This window comes from Gobio gobio (genome assembly GCF_949357685.1).
Source record: "Gobio gobio genome assembly, chromosome: 17".
NCBI classification, from domain to species: Eukaryota; Metazoa; Chordata; class Actinopteri; order Cypriniformes; family Gobionidae; genus Gobio; species Gobio gobio.
Genome location: NC_137110.1, coordinates 49,175,219 through 49,201,906, shown reverse-complemented (window position 1 = coordinate 49,201,906; position 26,688 = coordinate 49,175,219). Strand labels below are relative to the sequence as shown.

At 38.8% G+C, this 26,688-nt stretch overlaps 1 protein-coding gene across 1 annotated transcript in view; it reads left to right on the top strand.

Annotated features, from left to right (window-relative positions):
• The window catches only part of cdh22 (cadherin 22), a 325,753-nt gene that overhangs the window by 138,184 nt on the left and 160,881 nt on the right, over window positions 1–26,688 (top strand). Inside the window, exon 3 of the mRNA XM_079840198.1 lies at window positions 20,022–20,901. Coding sequence (XP_079696324.1) covers window positions 20,674–20,901 — 228 coding nt within the window. The 5' untranslated portion in view covers window positions 20,022–20,673. The remainder of the gene's footprint in view (window positions 1–20,021; window positions 20,902–26,688) is intronic.

Genomic DNA, 26,688 nt, shown 5'->3' with positions numbered 1-26,688 from the left:
TTGGTCTACTCTGCTCTGATTGGTCAGATGACCCGGTCTGTTATGATTGATCTACTCTGCTCTGATTGGTCAGATGACCCTGACTGTTGTGGTTGGTCTACTCTGCTCTGATTGGTCAGATGACCCGGTCTGGTGTGATTGATCTACTCTGCTCGGATTGGTCAGATGACCTGGTCTGTTTTGATTGATCTACTCTGCTCTGATTGGTCAGATGTCAGTCTGTTATGATTGATCTACTCTGCTCGGATTGGTCAGATGGCAGTCTGTTGTGATTGATCTACTCTGCTCTGATTGGTCAGATATCAGTCTGTTGTGATTGGTCTATTCTGCTCGGATTGGTCAGATGACCCAGTCTGTTGTGATTGTCCTACTCTGTTTGGATTGGTCAGATGACCCGTTCTGTTGTGATTGGTCTACTCTGCTCGGATTAGTCAGATGGCCCAATCTGTTGTGATTGATTGGTCAGATGACCCGGTCTGTTTTGATTGGTCAACTCTGCTCTGATTGGTCAAATGGCCCAGTCTGTTGTGATTGATCTAATCTGCTCTGATTGGTCCGACGGCCCAGTCTGTTGTGATTGATTGGTCAGATGACCCGGTCTGGTGTTATTGGTCTACTCTGCTCTGATTGGTCAGAACTGGTCAAATAAACTAGTACTGACCCATCGTTCCAGAGCAAGTGTTTTGTGAATCCCGCGTTGAACTCAAAGATTTTAGAAGCAGTCGTCTGTAAAATGACGTGTTTGTGGGCGGGTCAAGTTGTTCGCGAACGGACAATGGACAACATAGGCAGCATTATGCAAATGTCTTATCTAGTGAGTTAGAACTCTAACAGTGGGATTCGAAACAGAAACAACTCGTTTAGGCAGATCTGAGATTCCTTCTATTAGTATTAGGAGACAATAACTTTATTTATCATGCACTTTCGGCTTCACAACTTTGCAGAACGTTTAAATTCACAAACAGTTATATTATACACTGCATGAAAAGAAATATTCGAAAAACCATAATAGGGCCACTTTAAAACATGCATGCACATGTATTATTTTTGACTGATTAAAAAATATTACCTAAAAACAGTCCTTGGCCACTGCAACAAAGTTTTTAATTGGTCCTTTTGCCTTGATTTCCTGGTAAAATATCTAAAAATTATTGAAACGATGCTTTCACTTGCAAAGCAGCACTGCATAAGATAATAGGGCTTCTCTGCATAAAACGGTGTCTTTTATACGAGTGCATTCGGTCGTACTGGTAGATTTATAAGGTAAGTTTATGTCAAAACAAGCTGGGGGGAAAAACTGCCAGTCTATTAAGACAAAATGCACTTATAATTCAATTCACATTTATTTGTATAGCACTTTCACAATACATATTGTTTTAAAGCAGTTTTACAGAAAATGCATGTTTAGAGTAATCAGAGGTGACTGTGTTATGTCCATATGTAAGAAATGTACAGTTCTAAGATAACATATGGGTACAGTTTAGATAATGTTTTAGGCAGAAACAATGATCTCATTAAAGGTGCACTATGTAACTTTTCCGTCCGCTAGAGGTCGCCTATTCAAAACAAAGGCGTAGTTTGATGACGCCACGTTTGAGCGCAGAATCTTGGGACAGCCGGTGGGAAAGAATCGGGATAGGACTCGGGCAGTAATCATGTTCATGGATGTGATTATTAATGTTACTGTAGTCTGAAGCAGAGCAGGACCGAGTGTTGTGGAGCTGAGGAACCGCTGGAGCGATTGTTCATAAGAAGAGTGCATCACAAGCCTCGTAAACGGCGGGACCTTTATTATGCCACAGTCGCCAGCGGGACTTTTATTATGCCACAATCGCCGGCGGGACTTTTATTATGCCACAGTCGCCAGCAGGGCTTTTATTTTGCCACAGTCGCCAGCGGGGCTTTTATTATGCCACAGTCGCCAGCGCCACTTCCGCTTTTCCGGTCATGAGTGTGAGGTAACGCAGCTGAGTGTGTTGATCATATTAAACACATCTGAGTGTGTTGATGATGTTATGACGTTACTCTGTGTGTTCTCTCAGTGGCTGCTATGACACTTGTTCACACTGCAGTGAGAGTAAAGCGTTTCTGCAGAATAAAACCGGAAACCAAGGGGAACGCAGATATGATGTCATCAACAGGCCACTCCCTCACACGTCCCGGTTCCTCGGGTAAAATAGTTGGAAACATTTGGGATATTGTAAGTACTCAACTGAAAAAAAATATATAACACTGGCCTAGTGGTTTTTGGATATTTTACAGAATTTTTTTTACATAGTGCACCTTTAAAGCAGTTATTACAAGTTGTGATCATAATGATAACAATGACTTATAGTCAAGCTACAATCTGTCATAATTAGGGATGCACTGATAGTAACTGGCTTTTAAAAGGAATGGGAGATGAGACTCATACAACCCTTTTGGACTAAGCGCATGGCGCCATGACCGTTTTTTCCTTCGTTAAACTAACAAAAGTGGATTCAGACACGCCCTAAGTGCTCCTGCGCCATGCGCTTCATACCATCACTCAGATTGTTAAATAGGGGAGAGTGGGGCACAACCTAACGCTTTTAGACTTTCTCAGTTTGTGTAAATCCACTTGGGGTTCAGAGTATTTATTGTTTCCCACATTAATTCCCCACATGTCTTGTACAATTATGTGGTTTTGTTTCATTAATACAGTGTATACTTTTTTCTTGATTTACCCCGAAAGAATGGAAGTGAAGTGTGACAACATGCCCCATAGGTGGGGTCATTGTAACATGACCAAATGACAGCTTAAAATATTATCTGATATAATCAAAAAAATATACAAGACACACTAAAATATGTTGTCAATAAAATACAATTATTAACTTTTTAAAATAAAATAATGCCATTTTTTAATCATTAAAAATGGTGGAGTTTGACAACAAACACATCGCTAAATACAGCTAAACATGACAATGAATAATTTCTGAACATTGACTTTCAGTCATTATTCACCCTTTTCTCATGGTTTCTCAAAAGAATTCATAAAAGTATAGTAAATAATATCATATTTGTAATAGGGGCTCATTGTAACCCCACCTGCACAACTGGGATGTAAACCGTGGCTCGTGTCTTCTGCTGTTAGATCCGCATTAAAGAACATCTCAACTGTTAAATAACAGATATAAGATTACAACAATATCAGATTTTGTCTTGTTTTAAATAAACACAAAAAACAGTGATGAAAACTAAATTTAAGTAAGAAATTTACTTTTGCTATGGTTAAATAAATGTTCAGTCATTTTAATTTTGGCGCTATTTTTTCTCGAAATAATGTTGATATGGCAACTAGTAAATACACTAGTAAAGTTTCTTCATTCTGGCATGTGTGGAAAGGGTTAAAACATGCGAGTTACAACTAACCCGCGTTAGGTTGTGCCCCGCGCTCCCCTATATCAATCAAGCAGTTGAGATTTGCTATGTGATATACCTAAGCAGGTATTCTAGACCTCCTTCATGTGATCTGGTGTAGTTATGTCATGTGGAGTTAAAGGGTTAGTTCACGCAAAAATGAAAATTCTGTCATTAATTACTTACCCTCATGTCGTTCGACACCCGTCAGACCTCCGTTCATCTTCGGAACACAAAGGAAGATATTTTAGTGTAAATCTGATGGCTCTGAAAGGCCTCCATTGGCACAATGCACGGTTCACTCTCAAGACCCTTAAAAGGCACTAAAGACGTCGTTACAAAGTCCATCTCACTACAGTGGTTCTACAATAACTTTATGAATCGGCGAGAATAGTTTTTGTGCGCAAAAAAACCCTAAATAACGACTATAGTGATGACGATTTCAAAACAAGGCATCATGAAGCTTCGAAGCGTTATGAATCAGTGAGTCGATTCAGCGGTTTGAATCGCCAAATTTCAGCAGTTTGGCAGTTTGACACGCGATCCGAATCATGAATCGACTCACTGATTCATAACGCTTCGAAGCTTCATGAGGCCGTGTTTTGAAATCGTCATCACTATATAAGTCGTTATTTCGGGTTTTTTTGCGCACAAAAACTATTCTCGCCGATTCATAAAGTTATTGTAGAACCACTGTAGTGAGATGGACTTTGTAACGACGTCTTTAGTACCTTTTAAGGGTCTTGATAGTGTAAAGTGCCATTGTGCCAATAGAGGCCTTTCAGAGCCATCAGATTTTCACTAAAATATCTTCCTTTGTGTTCTGAAGATGAACGGAAGTCTGACGGGTGTCGAACGACATGAGGGTAAGTCATTAATGACAGAATTTTCATTTTTGGGTGAACTAACCCTTTAACTGCTGAAGCCAACCAACCAAACTCTGACCCATGTTTGGCACCAGTAAAGCAGAGGCCCCTGCTCCTGGTGAGGGCCCGAGGAGCTCGTGCTCTGCTGTCAGCTGGCTGGCCTCCTCCTCATGCCTTTGCCAGAGGCTTCCATCTCGTCCCTTCTCTGCCCATGATCATTGGTCAGCGCCAGGGCTTCCACTCCTGCCAGTCACCCGTGAGACGAGCGGCTGGGTAATTGCGCAGCTGGCAGGGGGAAAAGCCTGCAGAGAGACGGACAGATATGGAGAAAATAATAGGGGGAAAGAGATGCGGACAGAATAGAAGAATCTAAAGTGAGGACACTCTTAAAAACAAGTTTTCACAGCAATTTCATATAAAGGTCTGGTCACACCAAGGACGGTAACTATATAGCGATAACCATAACATTTTTATATATTCTAAATAATTCTATGAGAATAGGGAAGTCCAGACTACATTTATAACGATAATGACACTGATTCACTGGAATCACTCTCTGAACCCTTCTTTATTTTCATCTGATGGATGATCAAAACATTGACAGCCAATCAGAATCCACCTGACTTTAGAGAGCTCGAGCATTTAAAAGCCCCCTGAAATCAAGATAAAACATTTTTTAGCTTATATATAGCACTATATAGGGGATAAGGAATGATCAGACAGTGCATTATATAGGGCATAGGGAACGGTCAGTCAGTGCACTATATAGGGGATAGGGAACGATCAGACAGTGCACTATATAGGGGATAGGGAACGATCAGACAGTGCACTATATAGGGGATAGGGAACGATCAGACTGTGCACTATATAGGGGATAGGGAACGATTCATACAGTGCACTATATAGGGGATAGGGAATGATCAGACAGTGCACTATATAGGGGATAAGGAACGATCAGACAGTACACTATATAGGGGATAGGGAACGATTAGACAGTGCACTATATAGGGGATAAGGAACGATCAGACAGGGCATTATATAGGGGATAGGGAACGATTCATACAGTGCACTATATAGGGGATAGAGAACGATTAGACAGTGCACTATATAAGGGATAGGGAACGATTCATACAGTGCACTATATAGGGGATAGGGAGTGATCAGACAGTGCACTATATAGGGGATTGGGAATGATCAGACAGTGCACTATATAGGGGATTGGGAGTGATCAGACAGTGCACTATAGAGGATAAGGAACGATTAGACAGGGCATTACATAGGGGTTAGGGAACGATTCATACAGTGCACTATATAGGGGATAGGGAACGATTCATACAGTGCACTATACAGGGGATAGGGAACGATTCATACAGTGCACTATATAGGGGACAGGGAATGATCAGACAGTGCACTATATAGGGGATAAGGAACGATCAGAAAGTGCACTATATAGGGAATTTGTGGAAACTGTGGTCCCTAATTATTGTGATTCAACATTTGTCTCGCATTTCAGGATGGAAAGAAAGATTTCAAGTGAAGGATAATCCACTTCTTACCTCTGAGACTGTGTTATTATTATTATTTTTATTGTGGGTATTAGGCTTATCATTAATGCTGATCTCTGTTGTGCTATGATATTTTAATATTTACCATTATATAATCAGAGGAATATAGAAAAGTTTATGAAAGTGTCACTCCACAGTACAATAGCAAAATATATAAATATGTATAGTATTTTTATGGACCCATTGTGCGAGCTGTCTCTTTAACACCACAAGGTTTATATACATTTAGCTGCTGATTGGGCTGACATTTTTGACACACCCACCAAACAAGAGAAAACGCATCTCAAACCTGTTGCAGACCGTTTCCAGGAAACATGTCGTTCAACCCGGAAACCGTAGCAAAACGTTGCGCACCGGTTTGAGCTTAAACGTGCTCCTGGTGAAATAAACCAAAACGCTATTGGCTGCTTTAAAAAGGGGAGGAGCTGCTTACAGCTGGAGCTGTTTCAGGGGAAATTACGTCAACACATTGAAAAATGCTGCACGTTTCAAGGCACTTCAGTGGGACTTTAAATCATGTGCTTTTAATGAACAGAACATTATTGTGGAAACTGATATAGCCGAGCAAACAATAGCCATCATTTCATCAAGACCCGATATAGTCCGGAAATGAGTAACCCACTTCTAGCCAAAATAACCTTGAATTTGGATACATTTTTACAAAATAACTTGTGAGATGTAAACAGTCAACAGTGATTTACAAGGTGTTTGGCTTCATTTCTTTGACATGTGTGGTTAGATGGTTAGACATCTATAGCATTTTCACTGGCTAGACTTCACGGCTGTGTTTGGACGCTGTGTTTGGTCTTTTAAATGCAAAATTGCTTGCTGGGAGTTATCATTCTAGTTATTGTATTGAATCTTACAGTAAACAGTTCTTAAAAGAACCATTTTTTTCCCCCTTAGGCTACGTTTACATCAATACAGATGCATTACAAAATGGCATTTCTTTTTTCAAAATGCTCTCTAGCGTTTTCAAGCATTTTCCAAAAGTTCCTCGTCCACACTGAAACGCCGGAAAGCCTTTAAATAATCTCACAGCGCATATGTAAAATAGAAAAAAGCTCCCTGAGATGATATCGAGAAACCATGCACAATGCTCACTTCTGGCATGATCATTTTATTAGCAAAATATCTCACCACTTACTGGTGCGTTCAGAGCGCACTCAAAATCACTGCTCCAGTATGGCAATTTCCATCGTGTTTTGTGCACAACAGCAATTTTAGGTCTTCAAATGTATCCACTTGGGAGAGCATCTTCAAAATGCTCCATTTTTGCAGGGCAAAAGCACTGTCTCAGTGTGGAAGGAAGGACAAAACAGAGAAAAATATGCGTTTTCAAAAGTATCCAGATTCATGTTGATGTCATCTAAAGAAACGTAGCTTTTGTGCAATGGAAAGGTTCTTCGTGGAACCATTATTTTCACGAGTGTGGGAGGTTGTGTAGATAACAGTCGTACAGGGAAGGAGGGAAATAGGGAGGATGTGGGAGGAGGCAATTAATGTAATTAGCCAATGTGGCTTTTCTAAGGCTGTGACAATACACGTCTCCTCTCATTACTTCCTGTAAGCAAACACGGGGCTTAATGAGAGGCAGCATACGGTACGGCACCATTTACTCTTGATGCTCAATCCATTACAGCTGCCGTGGTCTGCCAATCGAGTCCACTTTCAGCCCCTCCGCTCCGGCCCCTCCAACACGCTCCTCTCCACTTTGCCAAGGAAACGGCGTGTCTTGGACAGGGGCTACTTCTAACCGGATCCCCATTCCAGGGCATAATAGCTGGTCTCTAGAGCTCAGAGTCACTGCCAAATGGAAGAGTGAAGCGACACTAGAGGTATTGAGGCTTGTCCAGGTGTTTGCGAGTGCTGCTAATTGATGCCGCATTCCCAAATATTTGGGTTTATGTGCGTGGCATGATTAACTTGTGATTTTTGACGAGCAGCTGTATTTGAGAGAAAACATTGGGGCTCTTATTTATACCCCCCCCCCCCCCTTAATTTACATGTTTCAGCATATAGTACATAATCATTTATATAGCTGCCAGCTTTCATGTTAATTGCCATGTTGTTGTTTTTTTCCCCCAGATCATTAAAACTAATGATGCTTAATTTATGAACAAATACCCTGTGCAATATTTTATAATTGTTTAAAATGTATTAAATTATTATTAATTTTAATACAATATAGAATTAAAAAAAGGAAAAAAGTCAGCACACCAAAGCCCCAAAATATGCAAAATATTTAATGGTAGACTCACACACGGGTTACGTTATTTTTTATTTTTTTGCATATTTCGGAGCTTTGGTGAGCCGACTTTTTTCTGTTTTTTATAATTTCTTTTGTCGAGCACCCAACCTTGAGCATATTTTGCCAGTGATGTGCGTGCTTTGGTCTTATTTTTAATGTATTATAGTATTATTATTTATTATTCATATTATTATACAGTTTTATATAATTTTACTGGTTTAAATATTAAATATTATAAATATCATATTTAATTATGACTTATTAATAATAATAATAATAATAATAATAATAATAAAATGATAAACTATTATCATTATTATTATACTGTTTTATATAATTCTACCGGTTTAAATATTAATCATTATAAATATAAATATATATATATATATATTAGGGGTGTAACGATTCGTTTTAACAACGATACGATTCATATCACGATTTGAGGTTGTCGATACGATTCAAGGACGATATTGGTTCATTTAGAACGATACGATCCGAAACGATTCAGTGACTTGAAATCGATTCAGTAACTTTTTAGCCAAAAATTGTGTGACTGAAATAAATATCTGGATACTGGTCAGTGCAGGTGAAGTTTCCAAGATTCCTGTTGTTTCTTGTAAGGGAATCAGGGGCCCGTTCTTCGTACCTCGCTAACTCAGTTAGCTGGATTTGATTGTTGACGATTTGGCATGATCTTGGATTGTTTGGTTCTTCGAAGCTCATCCTGGACTTGCTGTCATAGTAACAGGTCCGTAAGCTTAAACCTGCTCGAGCGGCTTATTTCATGTAAACAGGATTAGATCGCATCTTGAGGTGATACTTAAAATCTGTCCCAGCCACTGCTACTTTATTACAAGAGTGCATTACTGAACCAGGGGCAATAATAATAATTTTAAATAATAATATAAAAATTGTATATTGTATATGTATATGAGAATGTATAATGTTGTGTATAATAGGCTACTATAGACACAGCCACTTGATTGAGCGATTTATTTGTGATGGAATAATTACTTTATATAATTTTATTTTTATTGGTTTACACACGTTGTACAGTTAATCTGAGCCGTGCATTAAGTGATCACGGATATTATGGGAGTGGCTTGATGCAGCGCAAGAGAGGATAATTTGATCTTGACCCATAAGAAACTTGAATACTGTCACGTTACAAATCTGTTTCAAATTGAATTAAAAATTAAATTACAACATTGAAATAAAAATGTAAAGGGTGTACAAATACTGTATAAAATCGTGAATATAAATAATTGGTAATTATGTAAAAAAACAAAAAAATATTTATCATTTATCTATTATAACTTTTATGTTGGTTTGGTCGTTTGGCTGTTTCCTTATAAAGGTTCAGAAATTCGTGGGTTTTTTTTCGTGTAATTTGTCAAGTTTTTTGCCAGGTGGCTTTTTAATTATATGATGTCATTACGTTGCTGTCTTGACGCCAGCCAATCGCTGCATTGCTGATCGTGGTTTCGAGTATCGATGCATCTGCCCTCTTCAGGGGAAAAAAGAACGCTCAGTAATCTTAGATCATTTAATCCAGATATTTTAATCCAATCCGCAAATTCGTTTGAAGAACCAAATTAGCCAGAGATCAGTTATCACGATTAAAAGATCTGGGATCTGTCTAATCATCTTAGATGTATTAAGCGAGCTACGAAGAACGGGCCCCTGGTATATCAATTAATTATGGATATAAACAAACAAGTAAACAACAATTAATGGCAAATGCATTCAAATTTTATTTGAATAAAGTGCAACCAACAGTTTAGGTTGAATTAACAGGAAGTTAACCTTTTCTGCTCTCATTTTCAATATTCAATACATTTTCAGTAAAAGCACAGTAAGTGCAACCAACATTTCAATAGTAGGTTAACCTGCTACTTCTGCTTTTGTTATCCAACATAAAAATATTACAATATTAATATAAAAAATAAAGTGCAACTAACTTCTCTTCAGGTTTAATTAATAGTAGGTTTACCTGCTACTTTTGCTGTTGTTTTTCAACATTAAAATAATACAAATACAATATTAATATCAAAAATAAAGTGCAACCAAAATTTCTTCAGGTTGAATAAACTGGCTGAACCTGCTACTACTCTCAGTTTAATAAACAAACAACATTTAACAAAAGATCAAATGTAACCAACTACTCTTCAATGACTCTACAGATTTCTTTTTCAAAAATATCAACATGATCTGACCGCAGAACACTTCTCTGTGCGTTCACTATGTCGCCAGCTGTACTACAAACTCGCTCTGCAGGCACACTGGGGTCAGGAATGCACAGGTAACAAGCAAGGGTTGAAAGTACAGGTAGCTCTTTCTCCTGGTGGCTTGATAATTTCTCACTCGTTGGCTTCTCCTCTGCCATCCGCCATGCTATGTTTTGTTTTCTCAAGCCCCGTTCACACCGCCAGCGACACGCAGCGACAAAGCGCTGCTGCTGGTGCGTTGCGATGATGTCACAGATAGGCAGACTGAATCGAGTAACGTTTAACGCCTTTATCATTAAAAGTGCTAAGAAAAAACATCCATATAAAGTCTGACGTGCTTAAATCCAATGCGTTATTTCCTATGATCGATACAATCGATTGATTACCTTTTAAAACGATGTTAGATCGATATATGTCCTCCGGAAGGCCAACTTGCCGAGCACAGATCGATGTAGTTAGATCATAGGAAAATAAATCGATACATCGATGTAGTAGATGAATCGTTACGTTATATATATATATACTCGTATACATATATATACATATATATACATATATATATATATATATATATATATATATATATATATATATATATATATATATATATATATATATATATATATATATATATATATATATATATATATACAGTATATATATATATATATATACAGTATATAAAAGCATGTTAAATGCATTATTATTTTAAAAAATATTTGTACGGTTGTTAACAACAACAACAGCATCAATAAATAATAATAATAATAATAATAATAATAATAATAATAATAATAATAATAATAATAATAATAATAACTATTAATAATACTTTAGTTTAATAATTTAGTTAAATAAAAAATATTTTGTTTAAAAATGCTAAAAAAAAATATATATATTTATTTAAATTGATGAACTTTAACTTCTAAAAAACTGTGTTGTTTTAAATCAAATTTGGGTCAAATATGGACAAACCCAGCCGTTGGGTTACATTTTTTAATTCATTTTTTAACCCAACGATTGGGTTTGTTCATATTTGACCCAAAATTGGGTTAAAACAACCCATAATTTTTTTAGAGTGTTTAATTAACAGTAATAAACTGTGGTGCACATATTTAGTTTAAAAAAACAACAACACATTTTTTGCCGACTGAGCGTTTATTTTCCTATGACCTTTCCTTTTGGGCTTTCCTACTCTTCTCTTTTTTAGTAACTAGGCAGTGCTGGTCATTGGTTAATATTAACAATTGTTAAATATCTATTTACTCATTATTGCAGGATATTGTTGACGGCTATTGCAAAATCATGTAATTACTGAGGTTCTTCTTCACTCAGAAATACACTATATTACTGAAGTCTGAAGCATGTGTTTTGTTTTATTGCACATATTATATTGGTGCTTGTGTCGCCTGGTTACTTCCTCTTAATCAGCCATCATTATGATATGTCACATATATGATTTTCAACGAGTAAATGTCAGATTGCCATAGTGAAGATGTGGGGATTGGACTCCGGCTGCTGGGTTGGTTTAAATGACCACAGTCATTAGAAGTCCATGTGGTTTGGCTTTGATGAGATCTTGGCAAACGTGCAATCGGATGACACATCAAAACATCGCACAGCCGGAGAAGAGGGCCAGCTCAGCTTATTAACCTCAGGCTATTAGTTTCCAAATACTGGTTTTCTTTTTAAAATCCTCCCAAATTTTAATCAGTCTGATGTTTTGGATCTTTTCTCATTTGAGCTGTTTTGACAAAGACTCTTCCAAAGTCGGAAGCAAAACATTTACAGCGTGAGAGTGCTTTCTCCTCTCGAGCGTTGTGGTTGTTTGTGCGGGAGCGGCTAATAGGCAGTGATTCCCATTAAAGGGATGGATGTCGTGCAGGTGAAAAGGAGATTGTCGGAAAGAGAGAGAGAGAGACGGAGGTATCGTCTCTGGCCTGAAGCCCATCACTCGGCGGTGATCAGTCTCCTCTCTGGCTCCGGTTGCCGGCTGTCACGGCCTCTGCTCCCTGGCTGGCGTCTGATGAGAAGTAGCAGCCATGTTTTATAATCAATCCACGACCTAATAGGTCACGAATGAGTGCGTCCGGCTTGCCAATAGCGTTTTGGGTGGTAGCGGAGGCATTACGACTGTATCAGACCGGCCTGTGTTGCTGGGCTTTACACCACCAGCCTTTCCACAGAAACTCACTAATTGACATCGTTCTACTTAGCCAAGAGAACGTCCGACCCCAAAGAGCCAGATCCTTTGGTTTACGCTCCACGCCACATCTTAATAAGGGCCGAATTGTGTATAGTCATCATAAAAATTTCAAGAGCACACAATGAGAGGCTTACTAGGATAGTTTGAGGGGATATTTTAACTGGCTTTTGCTTTTTCCCCTGTTAACTGCCAAAGGGTTGAGAGATTTGAGCAAAACTACTTCAGAGGAGAAAAAATATTTGATACAAATGGTTTATAATTTATCATATGTACTTGGTCGGGCCTTTGCAGGAAACTCTAGATAGTTAAAAACCAACTAATCTTGACTTGCCCTAAATAGTTTTTCTTTGAGGCAAAAAGAAATAAACACTACTTTGAAGTTTCCTCTTAAGACAAGAACATTTCACACTAATTGGAAACATGAAAAATATTATGTTTGATCAATGAAATGTAAAAGCCGGCTGTTTGATGCTTTTGATTGGCATTTTTGTGGACTTGTGTTTTGAAGTAATAATAGAGGTTTTCTGTTTGTAATCAGCCAGACATGCTCAGAACAGTGGGCATATTTTAAGGATCAGTTGTTTGCACTGAACTTTACTTCATTTTTCTTCTTTAGATGCAAAGTGTGACCCGAATCACCGCTTGACCTGAGATGCTAGTTGAAGCGTAGCTAAATGTCACGCATGTCACAGCCCCTTAGCATCAAAAAATAACGAACGGTTAGTGCAGAAAACCGTTGTCAACTTTTGCTTTGGTAAATAAAAATATCCCTATTAAAAAAAGCTATAGATTGCATAAGCTAAAAAAAATAAAATAAAGCATAGCACAGGTGGCTAATAAGCTCAATAAGCTACCCTGGTGAAAACTGCGTGTTTATCTTTATGAAATGCACTAGGCATGATCAAAACTAAAGTCAGGGTTTACCATCTGCTAAAGTGCTAGTTTGGGTACTGCGCAATGAGATCGCAGTAGGTTGGAACCTATTACTGTGTAAATTGCATGTGGTATTTTTAGCACTCGAATGGTTTCTGGACATTCTCTCTCCATACTCTCGGTTTGCGCTAAAAGAAGATCACCAGGCCTAACTGTCTTCCTAAAGGCTGATAATGAGGAGATTTTATCACTCAGACATAAAAAAAAAAACATACAGTATGCTCTAATTTTACCGAGTTCTGAGTCGATGTCCTGTTTTTCACCATTTATGTTCAAAGTGTTAGGGGAGACCATGGGAGTGCTGTAAGTTAACACACGCTGTAAGTTTGACAGGTCAGAAAAGAGCTGTGGTAACATCATCAATATCACACACTCCTATCATCTTTTTGAGCTCACGTGAGAAATTGCATGTGACTGTGAGCAAAGTTGTAGATTTTATGACCAAAACACTGATTTTCATGTCTAGCAATCAATTATTTAACTTAGCTATTTCTATGCTAACTTCAAACCCAAATGCTAAAACAGTTAGCCTTGTTATGGTTGTTCGGGGTGGGGATAGTTGTAACAGTTCATTAAAAATGTCACGACCAACCCCTATGATGAGTCCAATGAGTCCAGTTATCAATCACATCCTCTGTTGAGGCATTTATACATGAGCAGTTTGTTTCGTATCGAGGGATTTATTCAGTAAATGTGTTTCCATCATGGTTTATGCGCAGGTCTTCTTCCCAGCTGAAAAATGATCTGCCTCGATGGAACGCTCAAGTTATTGTGCACATTATTAGGATTTATGCGCATCTTGATGTTTCCATCAAGTGTTTTTTTATGCAATATCTCAAAATTCACATAAAAATAGGTGGATCTTGGAAACATAGGCAGTGAGTGAACCCGTATGTGACAGGAATACGGTGCACTTACACACACACAAATTGTTTTGCACTACATTTAATGTTCTAAAAAAATACATGTTTTTTTTCAGTTTAAATCGTTCACATTGTTCAAAACTGTTTTATCTTTGTTCAATGATGTTTATGTTAAATTTGGATAGTGTGGGTGTAATTTCAGCAAATGACCTCCAGTTCAAAGCTAGTGCTAGTGCCGGGTCGGAGTTGGTTCGACTGACGAGCCTTCTAAGAACGGGTTTGCCTTTCCACAGGCTAGAGAGCCACCACAGAGCCCGAACGCTAGCGAGGCAGCGGGAAACACGCACACACACACACACACACCAGGCTTGTTCGAGCAGCGCTGATGCATCTCGACCAAGCCTTCCATCAACAATGGCGAACGTTGCGTTACTATTGTTACTATTGCACACGACTTTGTGAACCTACATCAGCATCAAAACACAGCGAATCCAACGGAGATTACAATCAAACAGCTTTTAGCTCGATTAGCTGCTACTTCAAAAATGGCGGTTTGTGTTCATCTTGTTGGTCACAGTAACTCCGACCCCAGCCCTTAACGCAAGCGGTTCTTATGCCGCGTTCCAACCTTCTACCCGTGAAAGGCCACTGAATCAAACACGAGACTTCCCACCCGTGAACTCTTACTAGATCGATGTACTCCCAGTTACGCGCTCTGACGTCACATAGCCTGTGAAACAACAATGGCAGCCCCTATGAATGCGGTGTTTACATTTCCAAATATACAAATAACGTAAAATAAAAGGTATAACAGCTTCTCTTGCGCTATGCGCATTTTTTTCTCCTCCGTTTCCCTCAAATAAGCAAGGAGTAAGAACCTTTGCCAATGTAAATGATTGTAAATGAGAATAAGCCCCGTACAGTCCGCCATGCTTTGTTTACATCTAGCTACCACAATTCCTTGGTATTGTCGTGAGTCGTGGTTTGAACTTACAGGCTCAAAAACCTGCCCGGTACGCAGCATTACTTCTAGACCAGCAATGTTTTGGTGCTATTTAAAGTTTTAAAAATTCTGTCATTAAAGGGGCTCTTCAGCGCTGAGAAGATGAATGTGAACTGTAAACTGTAGTTGAAATGTGAAATTATTTTTGAATTTGGTGCCTTCTAGACTGAGAAAAGACAGAAAATGTATTTTTGTCTCATGTGGATGAAAAAAACAACTCCCAGAATGCACTTGCTTCGCTGCCCTAAGAGGCCACTCCCTTCACCGCCCCCAGCGTCGTTTTGATCTTCATAATAATACATTAATTTCATTCAGTTAGAGAATAAACACTTCAATTAAAAACTGAATGTGTCTTTTCAATAAAGTGTGAGTGAGCCGAACGAAAGTCACAGGACAAACACAGCAGGAGTCAGATTTCATTCAGCACGAGAGGGAAGTAAGAGCTGAGCAGAGCTGAGGTAAGTGCGGCTGTCATTCTCAGCGCGTGTCCAGTCTGGCGTGTTTTCGGAGCGCATATGGAAGCTTAACTTTCATAGGAATTCATTGAAAAGTTGAAACACTCACTTTGCTCTGCACCGCACTGTTATGAATGCCCGATCCGAGCGCATTTACATTCTGTGTGTGAGATCTCTTCCCTGTGGGCGGGTTGAAAACATGCGGAACAGCTCCTTCTACTGGCTGTAGTTTTTAGCCTCTGGCCAAAAATGACGACATTTGCGTCATCGGAGGAATAAAATGCATAATTCTCTCGTCTCAGGGGGATATGAGGGGGGAAAGTACCATAATTCAAATATACTATGGGGTTTCTACTGATACAAAGCTTAATGCTAAATCACTGAAATTACCCTTTAATGACTTACCCTCATGTCGTTCGACACCCGTAAGACCTTTTTTCATCTTCGGAACACAAATGAAGATATTTTAGTTGAAATCCGATGGCTCAGAAAGGCCTCCATTGGCAGCAATGCAATTTGCACTCACCCATAGACCCATAAAAGACCTTGTTACAAAGTCGATCTCACTACAGTGGTTCTACAATCATTTTATGAAGCGACGAGAATAGTTTTTGTGCGGAAAAAAAAGTCTAAATAACGACTTTATTCAACAAGTTCTTGTCTTCCGCCCGGGCCTTTGACGTGAACTCACGAAGCACCACGACCCATGCGCGAGAATATTGACGTAGAGCCGGCGTTCTGACACGTGCCTTATCAAAGCCGCAAAATGAAAGTCATATTCTCGCGCATGCGTCGTGGTGCTTCGTGAGTGCCTCGGCCCAGGCGGAAGACAAGTTTTTATTTAGATTTTTTTTTGCGCACAAAAACTATTCTCGTCGTTCAAAGGTACTATTCTCAAAGGTCTTACAGGTGTCGAACAACATGAGGGTAAGTAATTAATGACAGAATTTTGGGTGAACTAACCCTTTAAGAACCACTTTTCCTGGTTCAGAGCTGGTGCTTTGGGTGTTGAAAGACAAAAAAAACGATTTGAAACTAGGCTCTGGCTCCAAACCAGCACTCAAACTGCCTTGGTGGAAAAGGGGTGCATTAGTAACAACGGAAGAATTTTACATTAACTCACATAATCTGTGATTGTGTAGAACATGTCCAAGGGATTTATATTTGTAGCAGACATCTAGCACAAACAGTTACTGATGCTCAAACAAACAGTGTTACAACCATCCCCGGTCTCCCCTAATGCATATTGCTGTCAGTTGTTCATGCAAATCGTTATTCCCTTTTCCTTACTGCCAGCGTTTAATTGTTCAACCTCTCCAGAAGGTCGTTTCTGTCTCGAGATGTTTTAGCAACGGTATCTTAGCTAGACGACGCAAACTGCACGTTAGCCTTCCATCTGCCAAAGGTTAAACAACCAATATCCTGAAGGGCCTTTCTTGGCCCACGCTCGTCCGCAGGAGCTGTAATCTTTTAGCCTTGAGGTTGTGACATTTCAGCCGTGCTAAATGTTGTTGTTTTTCTCTTATTCTGAAAGCCTCGCAGACCATTAATCATTTCCTCTGCCCAATGGCGCTTTGGCTGATGCACAATAGGGCCATAGCTTATCTTCACCTTCCTGACCAGTGTTTGTTTTAAGCATTAGGGTTGACGCTCTAATGGATTGAATTAATTGATTAATACTTTTATCCAATTAGTGCTCCCTCATGCAATTAATCAGATAGCCCCCAGTGTAAGCCTCCTGCCGTGGGCCGCACCTCAGCAGACAGATGCTTTGGGCTCAAGTTCATGATATATAAACCTCCTTTTTTCCCCTTTTCTAACCACACCTGGCTCCCTAACACAGAAGACATTGCTCTTGGGCTTAACACATTATCTGGATTCTTGCTGAGTACAAAGTTTCTGCCTTCAGAAATGCTTTTCAGGTAGATCACCGAAATGAAGGAGTGTTTTCCTGCTGCTGTTCTATGCAATGCCAGAGGAAGTCACTGAGTTTAGATCCGCAACCACTTTTAAAATCATTTTGTGTGTCAGAGAGTGCTGCAAATTCGCCGTGGCACATATTGAATTATGTATTTGTTTAACAAGAATGAAAACGCCATAACAAGAAGCCAAGAATCGATACTGCTGGTTTCACTATTGATTATTGCAACTGGAAAAAGCTGCATAGCTATTTAACACTAAAACTACCATGGTAGTCATTTTGACCGTTTTAAAATTTTGCAATGTAATAACTTTGTTGAAATGAAACCCATATGGCTATTACCCTGACTTTTCCTAAATGTGAGTATATTTTGTTCTGATATTGTTATTTTATTAAAGCACAAAAAGAGTTCTACCTAGAGTATTTCTACCTAGAATGGCCATAATGGTCAAATTGACCGTACGCACGTTTTTAGGCATAGGGTGTCACGGCCACCCTAAAATGTTATTGTTCCCCCACACTATTGGATCAGAGTACCTTCAATCTGACGATTCCTATATGCCATTGGATCAGAGTACTGTCAATTACTGTCAAAAAAGTTTGCGTATGGAGCGTTCAACAACATACTCTAAAAAATGCTGGGTTAAAAATAATCCAAGTTGGGTTGAAAATGGACTAACCCAGCAATTGGGTTGTTTTAACCCAGCGGTTGGTTTAAATGTTTGCTTAAAACAACCCAATTGCTGGGTTAAAACAACCCAATCACTGGGTTACAACAACCCAATTGCTGGGTTAGTCCATTTTCAACCCAACTTGGGTTATTTTTAACCCAGCATTTTTTAGAGTGCACCATTAGATAAAGAGCCTGGTCAATGCTTTGGCAAGGTCACACTTTTTTCAACACTAAACAATAAATTCAAACTAAAGGCCAATTAAAAAAAAAAAAAAACAGGTACAGTAAAATGTGCACTAATCTGTATTTTGTTAGGGCAGTATTTGTGGCAGTCGAGAAATCACGCTGTGAAATGGACAGATAGCAGTGCTCGGTGTGTATGTTAGAGACAAATATAACAGACTCACTTCAGCATTTCATGATGAAATATATTTTGACTCCAGTATAAAGCTTTCTTCTCTTACCTTGTGATTTTTACGCCAATGCATTGTTAAAAGAATCAGTTTGTTTTGTAATTGTCCCATATAAAACGTTAACGGCCAATTTTATAATGGTGTAATAAAATGTGCTAATTCACAACATTTATACATCCTTTATGAATCACTTTATCGAATTTAATTCGATTCGATTCATTCAGTTCTAAAAGTGCAAGTCGCATTATTTCAAGAGGAAGTTCAAGCATTAATGAGTAACAAATAACTGCACTGAATCAGTATTTAATCTTATTAATTTCATGTTAAATGTATATTATATAGGCCAAGGGCAGGCATCTGGCTACACAATTGTATTACTGGTATTATTTTTATTTTATGTATATATGTATTTGGTGTTAATACCAGTAATACCAATGTTGCTTTTTAAAATTTGACTGGGGGCACCAATAAGGATTTTGGCCTAGGGCGTTAGAATGGCTAGAAATGGCCCTGCGCATTACACAGGGCATGTGTTGCATATTATTTCAGTGTTTGCTAGTTTTCCCCGCCAGTGAGGATGCCACTGTTGCCTAGCAACTTTTTAGTTGTTTTTATATACTAGTACTAAGCTAAAACGTAGCTTTACATTTGAAATGTCAGCGAGAAAGAGATTGACTGGCAGGTTTTAGCCTCGCTTCAGAGCATTGATGAATGAATTGATTGGTGGCTGCATAGGATTGTTTCTGATTCATGTGATCCAAACATTTCCAACAACTCCAGAGGGTTATAAAATTTTCTTCTTTAATCCATATTTGTTGCCGTTTAGACAACTGTGCTCTCCCACTTGCCACACACAAAGCAAGGCATGCACTTTCGGGCACCGTCTAGTAGCTCATACACAATTATATATTACAAAAAAGATTGGAATATGTAGACCTATCTGTGTTCGCTTGGCACTTGCTCTGTGCTCCATTTAATCCTTGTTCGATAATATATTCAAATTGAGGATATTGTTTGAGGATTTTGGCACTTTTTAGGGTGATGCCGTCATAAAATATGACAACAGACATATAAAGCTTCATTCTAAAACCTCAATAGAAGCTTTGAATGTGAATATGACAAGACAAAAATGAAATTCGGTGCAGTCTACTCTGAATGGTCAGAATGACAGCTATGGCCATTCTAGTAGTTATAGAATTCCGGTAGTTCTAATGTTAAAATGCTCTTTTGCTTCTCTAATGAATTATCTTTGCTCTGTTACAGGTGATCTGAACGACATGAAATCGCCAATGTCAAACTCTCAAACCTGCAGGTCAAGTCCCTTTTAAGCTACGGCGATGCATAAAGACCCCTGGATCTCGACAATGCCTCCAACTTTGAGTAACGTCTTGCACCATGAAATTTGAGGATTTCTAGTTTGGATGTGAAGTCCACATACATGGAAATGAAAAGGCATGGCGGAAATTGGATTACACCCTTTTTGTTAATGCCGCTAGCGTGGAGTGTTAGTTAATTTCCGCACTCACAATGGAATTGCAGTTTTGACCAGTAGCTGTTCAACTCAACTGGAGGTGATACGACTATAATGGCTTTGTGATTGGCACCCCATCATTGTGAACCCAACACAGATTTCAAAACGTAGGAGCTATAGCTGTGTATCACCGAGACTGCCTCATCTTCTCTTAAACTCCTCTTAAATGCCCTCTCGAGGACCCATGGCCTCTCTCCGACTGGAAAAAATGACCAAAAACCTATTGGATTTATAGTGTCATTGAGCAGCAGCGAACTCTTGTTTACCTTCCTCAACCTCAGAGTCAAGGAGCTTTTCTCAAGCAATCAGGCAGTTGGGAAGAAAACTTCACCCTGAACGAGTTTCTAACTTCTGCCCCATGTAGAGACGAGAGAGTTTTCAAATATGGCTCCCCACTGGAGAGGAGGAGCTCAGGTTTTGGCAGTGACTCTGGGAATTTTACAGTGTTGTGGAGGGCTGTCTGGTCAGACCGTAAGGACTAGTGTCGGGATGATGGAAAGAGGCTCTGAGCAATGGTCGATGTCTCACGAAAGGGTGAAGAGGGGATGGGTTTGGAATCAGTTCTTCGTTGTGGAGGAATACACCGGGACGGAGCCACTTTATGTCGGAAAGGTAGGACTGCTGCATGTTTTGGTTGCACTCTTACTGCTTATTTTTCTATGCAAGGGAAAATATATTGCAGCACAATGAAAGCCAAGAGAGATGCATGTGCTGTGCATTTGAATGAGGCAATTCTCGAACAGTTTAAGTGTGCGGATAGCGCCAGGCTAGTTGACTAGGGCAGATCAAGCACAAGTTTGGCCGTGAGGCTTGAATTTCTTCTAGATGTATGTGGGCCGAACTAAAACAGGTTCTCTTAAGATCTTGTTATGGCCTCGGAGGAATATGCTTGTGTTTGGCTACATTTGCAAACGCTTGATAGCAATCTCTGACAACAACAAAACAGTGATTTGGTGTGCAAGTTGTTTTGTGCAATTTTGTGCAAGTGGTGCATGGCTGGGCAATTATTCACAGTGTATTTGTGATAATTAAAATTTATGTTGTAATGTTCTTTTTTTATTTGTTTTGTGATCTCCCGAGAGTGTAAAGATGCAAACTTCAAAAGCAAAAAAGGCAGTTCAAACAATCATTTGCAATGAATCTTTGCAAATTCGTCATTTGTTAACTGTATTCTCTGCATAGCATTTTTCATATTAAATGCTTAATTAAAATGGATGGGTAAATATTGCTGTTTTAACTACACTTCTGTGTTCTTTAAAGGTAGGGTTAAATGCTGTTTTTTACACTGTTAAATACTTGGATTCCCATGCTAAACATGGACAAAGTTTCAAAATTTAAGTTGCACGTTTGATGGAGTATTTCTGTGCCAAAAATACTCCTTCCGGTTTCTCACAATTTTCGGAAAGTTTTTTTTCGCGTATGGGCCTATGTGACGTCAAATGGGGCGGAATTTCCTTAAACAGGTCCTAAGGGCACTTCTCCTGGAAGGGCGCGCGCGCACCCGTAGACCAGAGCGAGAGAGCAAAATCAGTACGCCCATCAAATCGCTTTGCTCGGCTGCGCTGCAGTCACAGGACTTCAAGACATCAACAATCTCACCAAAGAAGTGTTTTTTTGGTTGTCAGGGCAAGACAACCCTGTACAGCTTTCCAAAGAACCCAGTGTTAATGGGACAGTGGATGGAGTTTGTTTTTTCCGAAGCAGCAACGGAGTTGTACAAGTGTTTTGTTAAGCAAGTATAGTTACAGTATATACCATTGAGACGTCCTGCTGTAGTCGTCGGTGCTGCTTCTCCTGTTCAATTTCAGCCTCCAGATCAGATTCTGGATCATATATGTATGGCTAAATCTGATTGAGCTCCATGGTTTATTTAGGAGAACGTTTTTTTCCACATTTAAGGATGTCACAGCTTTCAGACTCTCTCAACGCTATAGCTGCGCGCGCACGTGACTCTTTAGCCCCGCCCACGCGATACGCCTCAAGTGGCTCGTTTTTTTCCGGAAAGACTCTGTACAGCGTATCTTTCTTTTATAAATATAATAAAACTAAAGACTTTTCGGAGATAGGAAGGATGCAGTACTACTCTATGGGTACTCAAGATTGACCTGAGATTGACTGAAAGTGTTTCACCCCCCTTTTAAGAGCAAAAACAGTGGAAAACGCTAATAATATTAATATTTCTCAACTTATATTTAATATTATTAAATATATTTCATAATATTATATATATAATATTTCTTTACTGTATATATATATATATATATATATATATATATATATATATATATATATATATATATATATATAGCCCAGCAGTGGTGTGGTGTAGAGATATAGGCGACTTGTACAGCAGTAATTAAGAGATTGTGTGTGTGTGCCAGGAAAAGAGGAGCTGATGTCTAAATGGGAGCCATAAAGGATGATATGGGAAATGAAAGGGGTATTCTGGAGAGAGATGATTTTATTAATAAAATTACCCAGAGTTACTGCTCCCTGTGAAGTCAGGCCATGAGCCGCGACTATTAATAGGGGCTGCTGGTGTTGTCTGTCTATTGCTCACCGTATCAAAGTCTTTAATTAGGGTGATATAGAGTTAAATATGACCAGCGTGTCTTTTATCAGTAACGGTCATTTAAAACAATCCCTTTCGCACTGCCCTGTGATTAATCTGCTATTTTTTCTAAATGTTTGGCCCCTGCGTTGGTAGCTCTCTTCGATACATTTGTAAAACGGATGTCACTTAGCCCTACGTCTTCTGTGTCTGTATTACGTGGCAAAACTATAAATATCTATATGCCACATAATGTGTGTTGAGCCTGCAGTCTAATGATACTTAAAAGGGTCATGAATTGAGAAATCAAAATGTCCTTGATCTTTTTACATGTAAGAGGTCATTGCACTGTACGTAGGACCCTATGAAATCCGTTTTATTTTTTCCCCAATTACGTTTTTTCCGTTTTAATTTTTGTTAATTCTTTTTTTTTTTCGTTTTAATTTTTGGGAATTCAGTTTTTTACCCTTAACTGTTATTTTAGTCGTAAAAAGAGTGTGTTTTAATGTTAATATAATACAACCCCAAATCAGAAAAAGTTGGGACAGTATGGAAAACGCAAATAAAAAAAAAAAGAAGTGATTTCTAAATTTACTTTGACTTGTATTTCATTGCAGACAATATGAACACAAAATATTTCATGTTTTGTCTGGTCAACTTCATGTCATTTGTAAATATGCATCCTTTCCTGTCATTCAGACCTGCAACACATTTCAAAAAAAGTTGGGACAGGAGCAATTTAGGGCTAGTAATGAGGTAAAATGGTCAAATAATGATGTGATTTGAAACCGGTGATGTCAACAGGTGATTGTAATTATGATTTGGTACAAAAGCAGCATCCAAGAAAGGTCTAATCCTTTAGGAGCAAAGATGGGCCGAGGATCGCCAGTTTGCCAACAAATACGTGAGAAAATTATTGAAATGTTTAAAAACAATGTTCCTCAAAGAAAGATAGGAAGAGATTTGGATATTTAACATTCAACAGTGCATAACATAATTAAAAGATTCAAGGAATCTGGAGGAATTTCAGTGCGTAAAGGACAAGGGCGCAAGCCTAAGCCGAACAACCGTGATCTCCGATCCCTCAGGCGGGACTGCATCAAGAATCGTCATTCATCTATAAGCGATATCACCACATGGGCTCAGGACTACTTTGGCAAACCTTTGTCAAGTACCACAATACGTAGTTACATCCACAAATGCCAGTTAAAACTGTACTGTGCCAAAAGGAAGCCCTATTTTAACAGTGTCCAGAAGCGCAGTCGACTTCTCTGGGCTCGGAGGCATCTGGGATGGACCATCACACAGTGGAAACGTGTACTGTGGTCAGATGAATCAGTATTTTAGGTATTTTTTGGGAGGAATGGACGCCGTGTGCTCCGGACCAAAGAAGAAAAGGATCATCCAGACCGTTACCAGCAACAAGTCCAAAAGCCAGGGTCTGTCATGGTATGGGGTTGTGTCAGTGCCCTTGGCAAAGGTAACTTGCACTTCTGTGAAGGCACCATTAATGCTGAAAAGTACATAGAGATTTTGGAGCATAATATGCTGCCTTCAAGAAGACATCTTTTCCAGGGACGTCCATGCATATTTCAAAAATACAATGCAAAACCACATTCTGCACACGTTACAAAGTCCTGGCTGCGGAGGAAGAGGGTACGGGTACTAGACTGGCCTGCCTGCAGTCCCGACCTGTCTCCAATAGAGAATGTGTGGCACATTTTGAAGCGCAAAATGCGACAACGAAGACCCCGTACTGTTGTCCACCTTAAGACTTGTTTGCAGGAAGAATGGGACAAAATTACACCTGAAACACTTCATCACTTGGTGTCTTCAGTCCCTAAACGTCTTTTAAGTGTTGTGAAAAGGAATGGCAACATTACAAAGTGGTAAATGCTTTACTGTCCCAACTTTTTTTGAAATGTGTTGCAGGTCTGAATGACAGGAAAGGATGCATATTTACAAATGACATGAAGTTGACCAGACAAAACATGAAATATTTTTTGTTCATATTTTCTGCAATGAAATACAAGTCAAAGTAAATTTAAAAATCACTTCTTTTTTTTTTATTTGCGTTTTCCATACTGTCCCAACTTTTTCTGATTTGGGGTTGTAGAACATAAAATAGGAATGACCTTAAATTTATTGAGGTAACAAACATCACATTTATTTTTCAGGACAAATACTACATGATGCAACATAACACTGCACTCTAAGCACTTCAAGTCACAACAAAATATTAGTGCTGTGAATTGATAATAAAAAAAACTAATTAATCACATTTTTTTCTGTAATTAATCATGATTAATTGCAATTAAAAACATTGGAGTTTTTAATATTTTGATATTGTAATAATTTCAGTTACTCTCCAAATTAATGAAGAAACTATTTAAAGACAGCATATTTTAAATATGTGTTGTATTGTCATGTTTTTATGAATGAAGGCCAGTATCATGGTCTATATGAAACATTAATGACGTTACATTACAGTATAACTGAAAGCTACCAATTTCAACATTTATTAGGCTTTAAAAAAAAACCTTTTAATTTAATTGAACTTAAAACAATCTTTAAATAAACCCATTATAATAAATGTTATATTTACCCATGGCCTTCCCTGTCAGACAAATTGAATAAAGTTAACAACACCTTTCTTAACAGCATAAATAATAAGTGAAATATAGATTAATCATCATTAAAGCTACAATCTTCTCTGTTCCCATTGTTCTTTGAACATTAATGACAGACATTATCAGTGCTGCTGTCACTTTAAGATCTACCTCTACCGAACATGATGTGAATCAGACGTGCTGTCCCGCGCATCTCATTTTCTCTCAAGTTCATTTAAGGCATTATTTTCCATACAGTACACTAAAGTGCATTAAAAACAAGGCAAAATACAGCAAGTACTCCCCGTGAGGAAACTGCTCGGCTCGGTACTGAGGGCTTAGCGTGGAATTTCTTACGTTTTTCGCAGACGAAAGCAGAGCCATGGAGAGCCGCTTCGCCATACTCTCATAGTTTTGAAGGGGGAGCTAAAATGACGCGATGGGGTTGTGTCGCCCAGATTTGCTTTCCCCGGTCTGCATTTTCCCCAGACATACGTTCTTCTCCCACACAAAACAGCATTTCATTCCAAATATATGAAATTCCTCGTTAACACTATTCCGCGTTAATATGCCAATTCCGCGATTCTGTCCGCGATTCAGTGAACGCGGAAATTATAGGGCCCTGTGTACGTTTCAGAACTCAAATCTTCTGTTAGTCGACGATAGAACGCCAACTTCGACATCATCACGTCTTTGGCTCCACCCACTGGCGTGTTAGTAAGATGACGAGGAGAGAAGAGAGATACATAACATTACCTTCCAAAGGATCCTAATGCTAGGAATCTACTTACTTATTTTCAATGTGAATGTCTTTTATTTGTTTGTTCGGTACATTTCACTGTAGATTCTTTGATAAATCGTCGCATCTCGGCTCAGGCTTTGCAAACAGACTTTTATTGTAAGATATGGACCAAACAGTAATGCCATAACCTAAGTAACCTTTAATTCTAATGCCTGATCTGTGACCAGTGATTTCTGGACCAGAGATGTACAGTCTCAAAATCGTTTATTGCAAGCCATGATTGAAACGGTCAACTTTGCATTGTTTTTCTAAGTAGCATGAATATTAACTGTTTTTTAAATTGTGAATAAATTATGAACAGAAAGTGATCAAAGAACGCTCCCTTTCGCTGGAGCTGTCAATCAAACAGCGCAAGTTTATCAGTGACTGAGTCCTGGATTCTCACCAAAACTCCCGTTATATCCCATTTACACTGAAGTCTCAGAGCAGCCAATCAC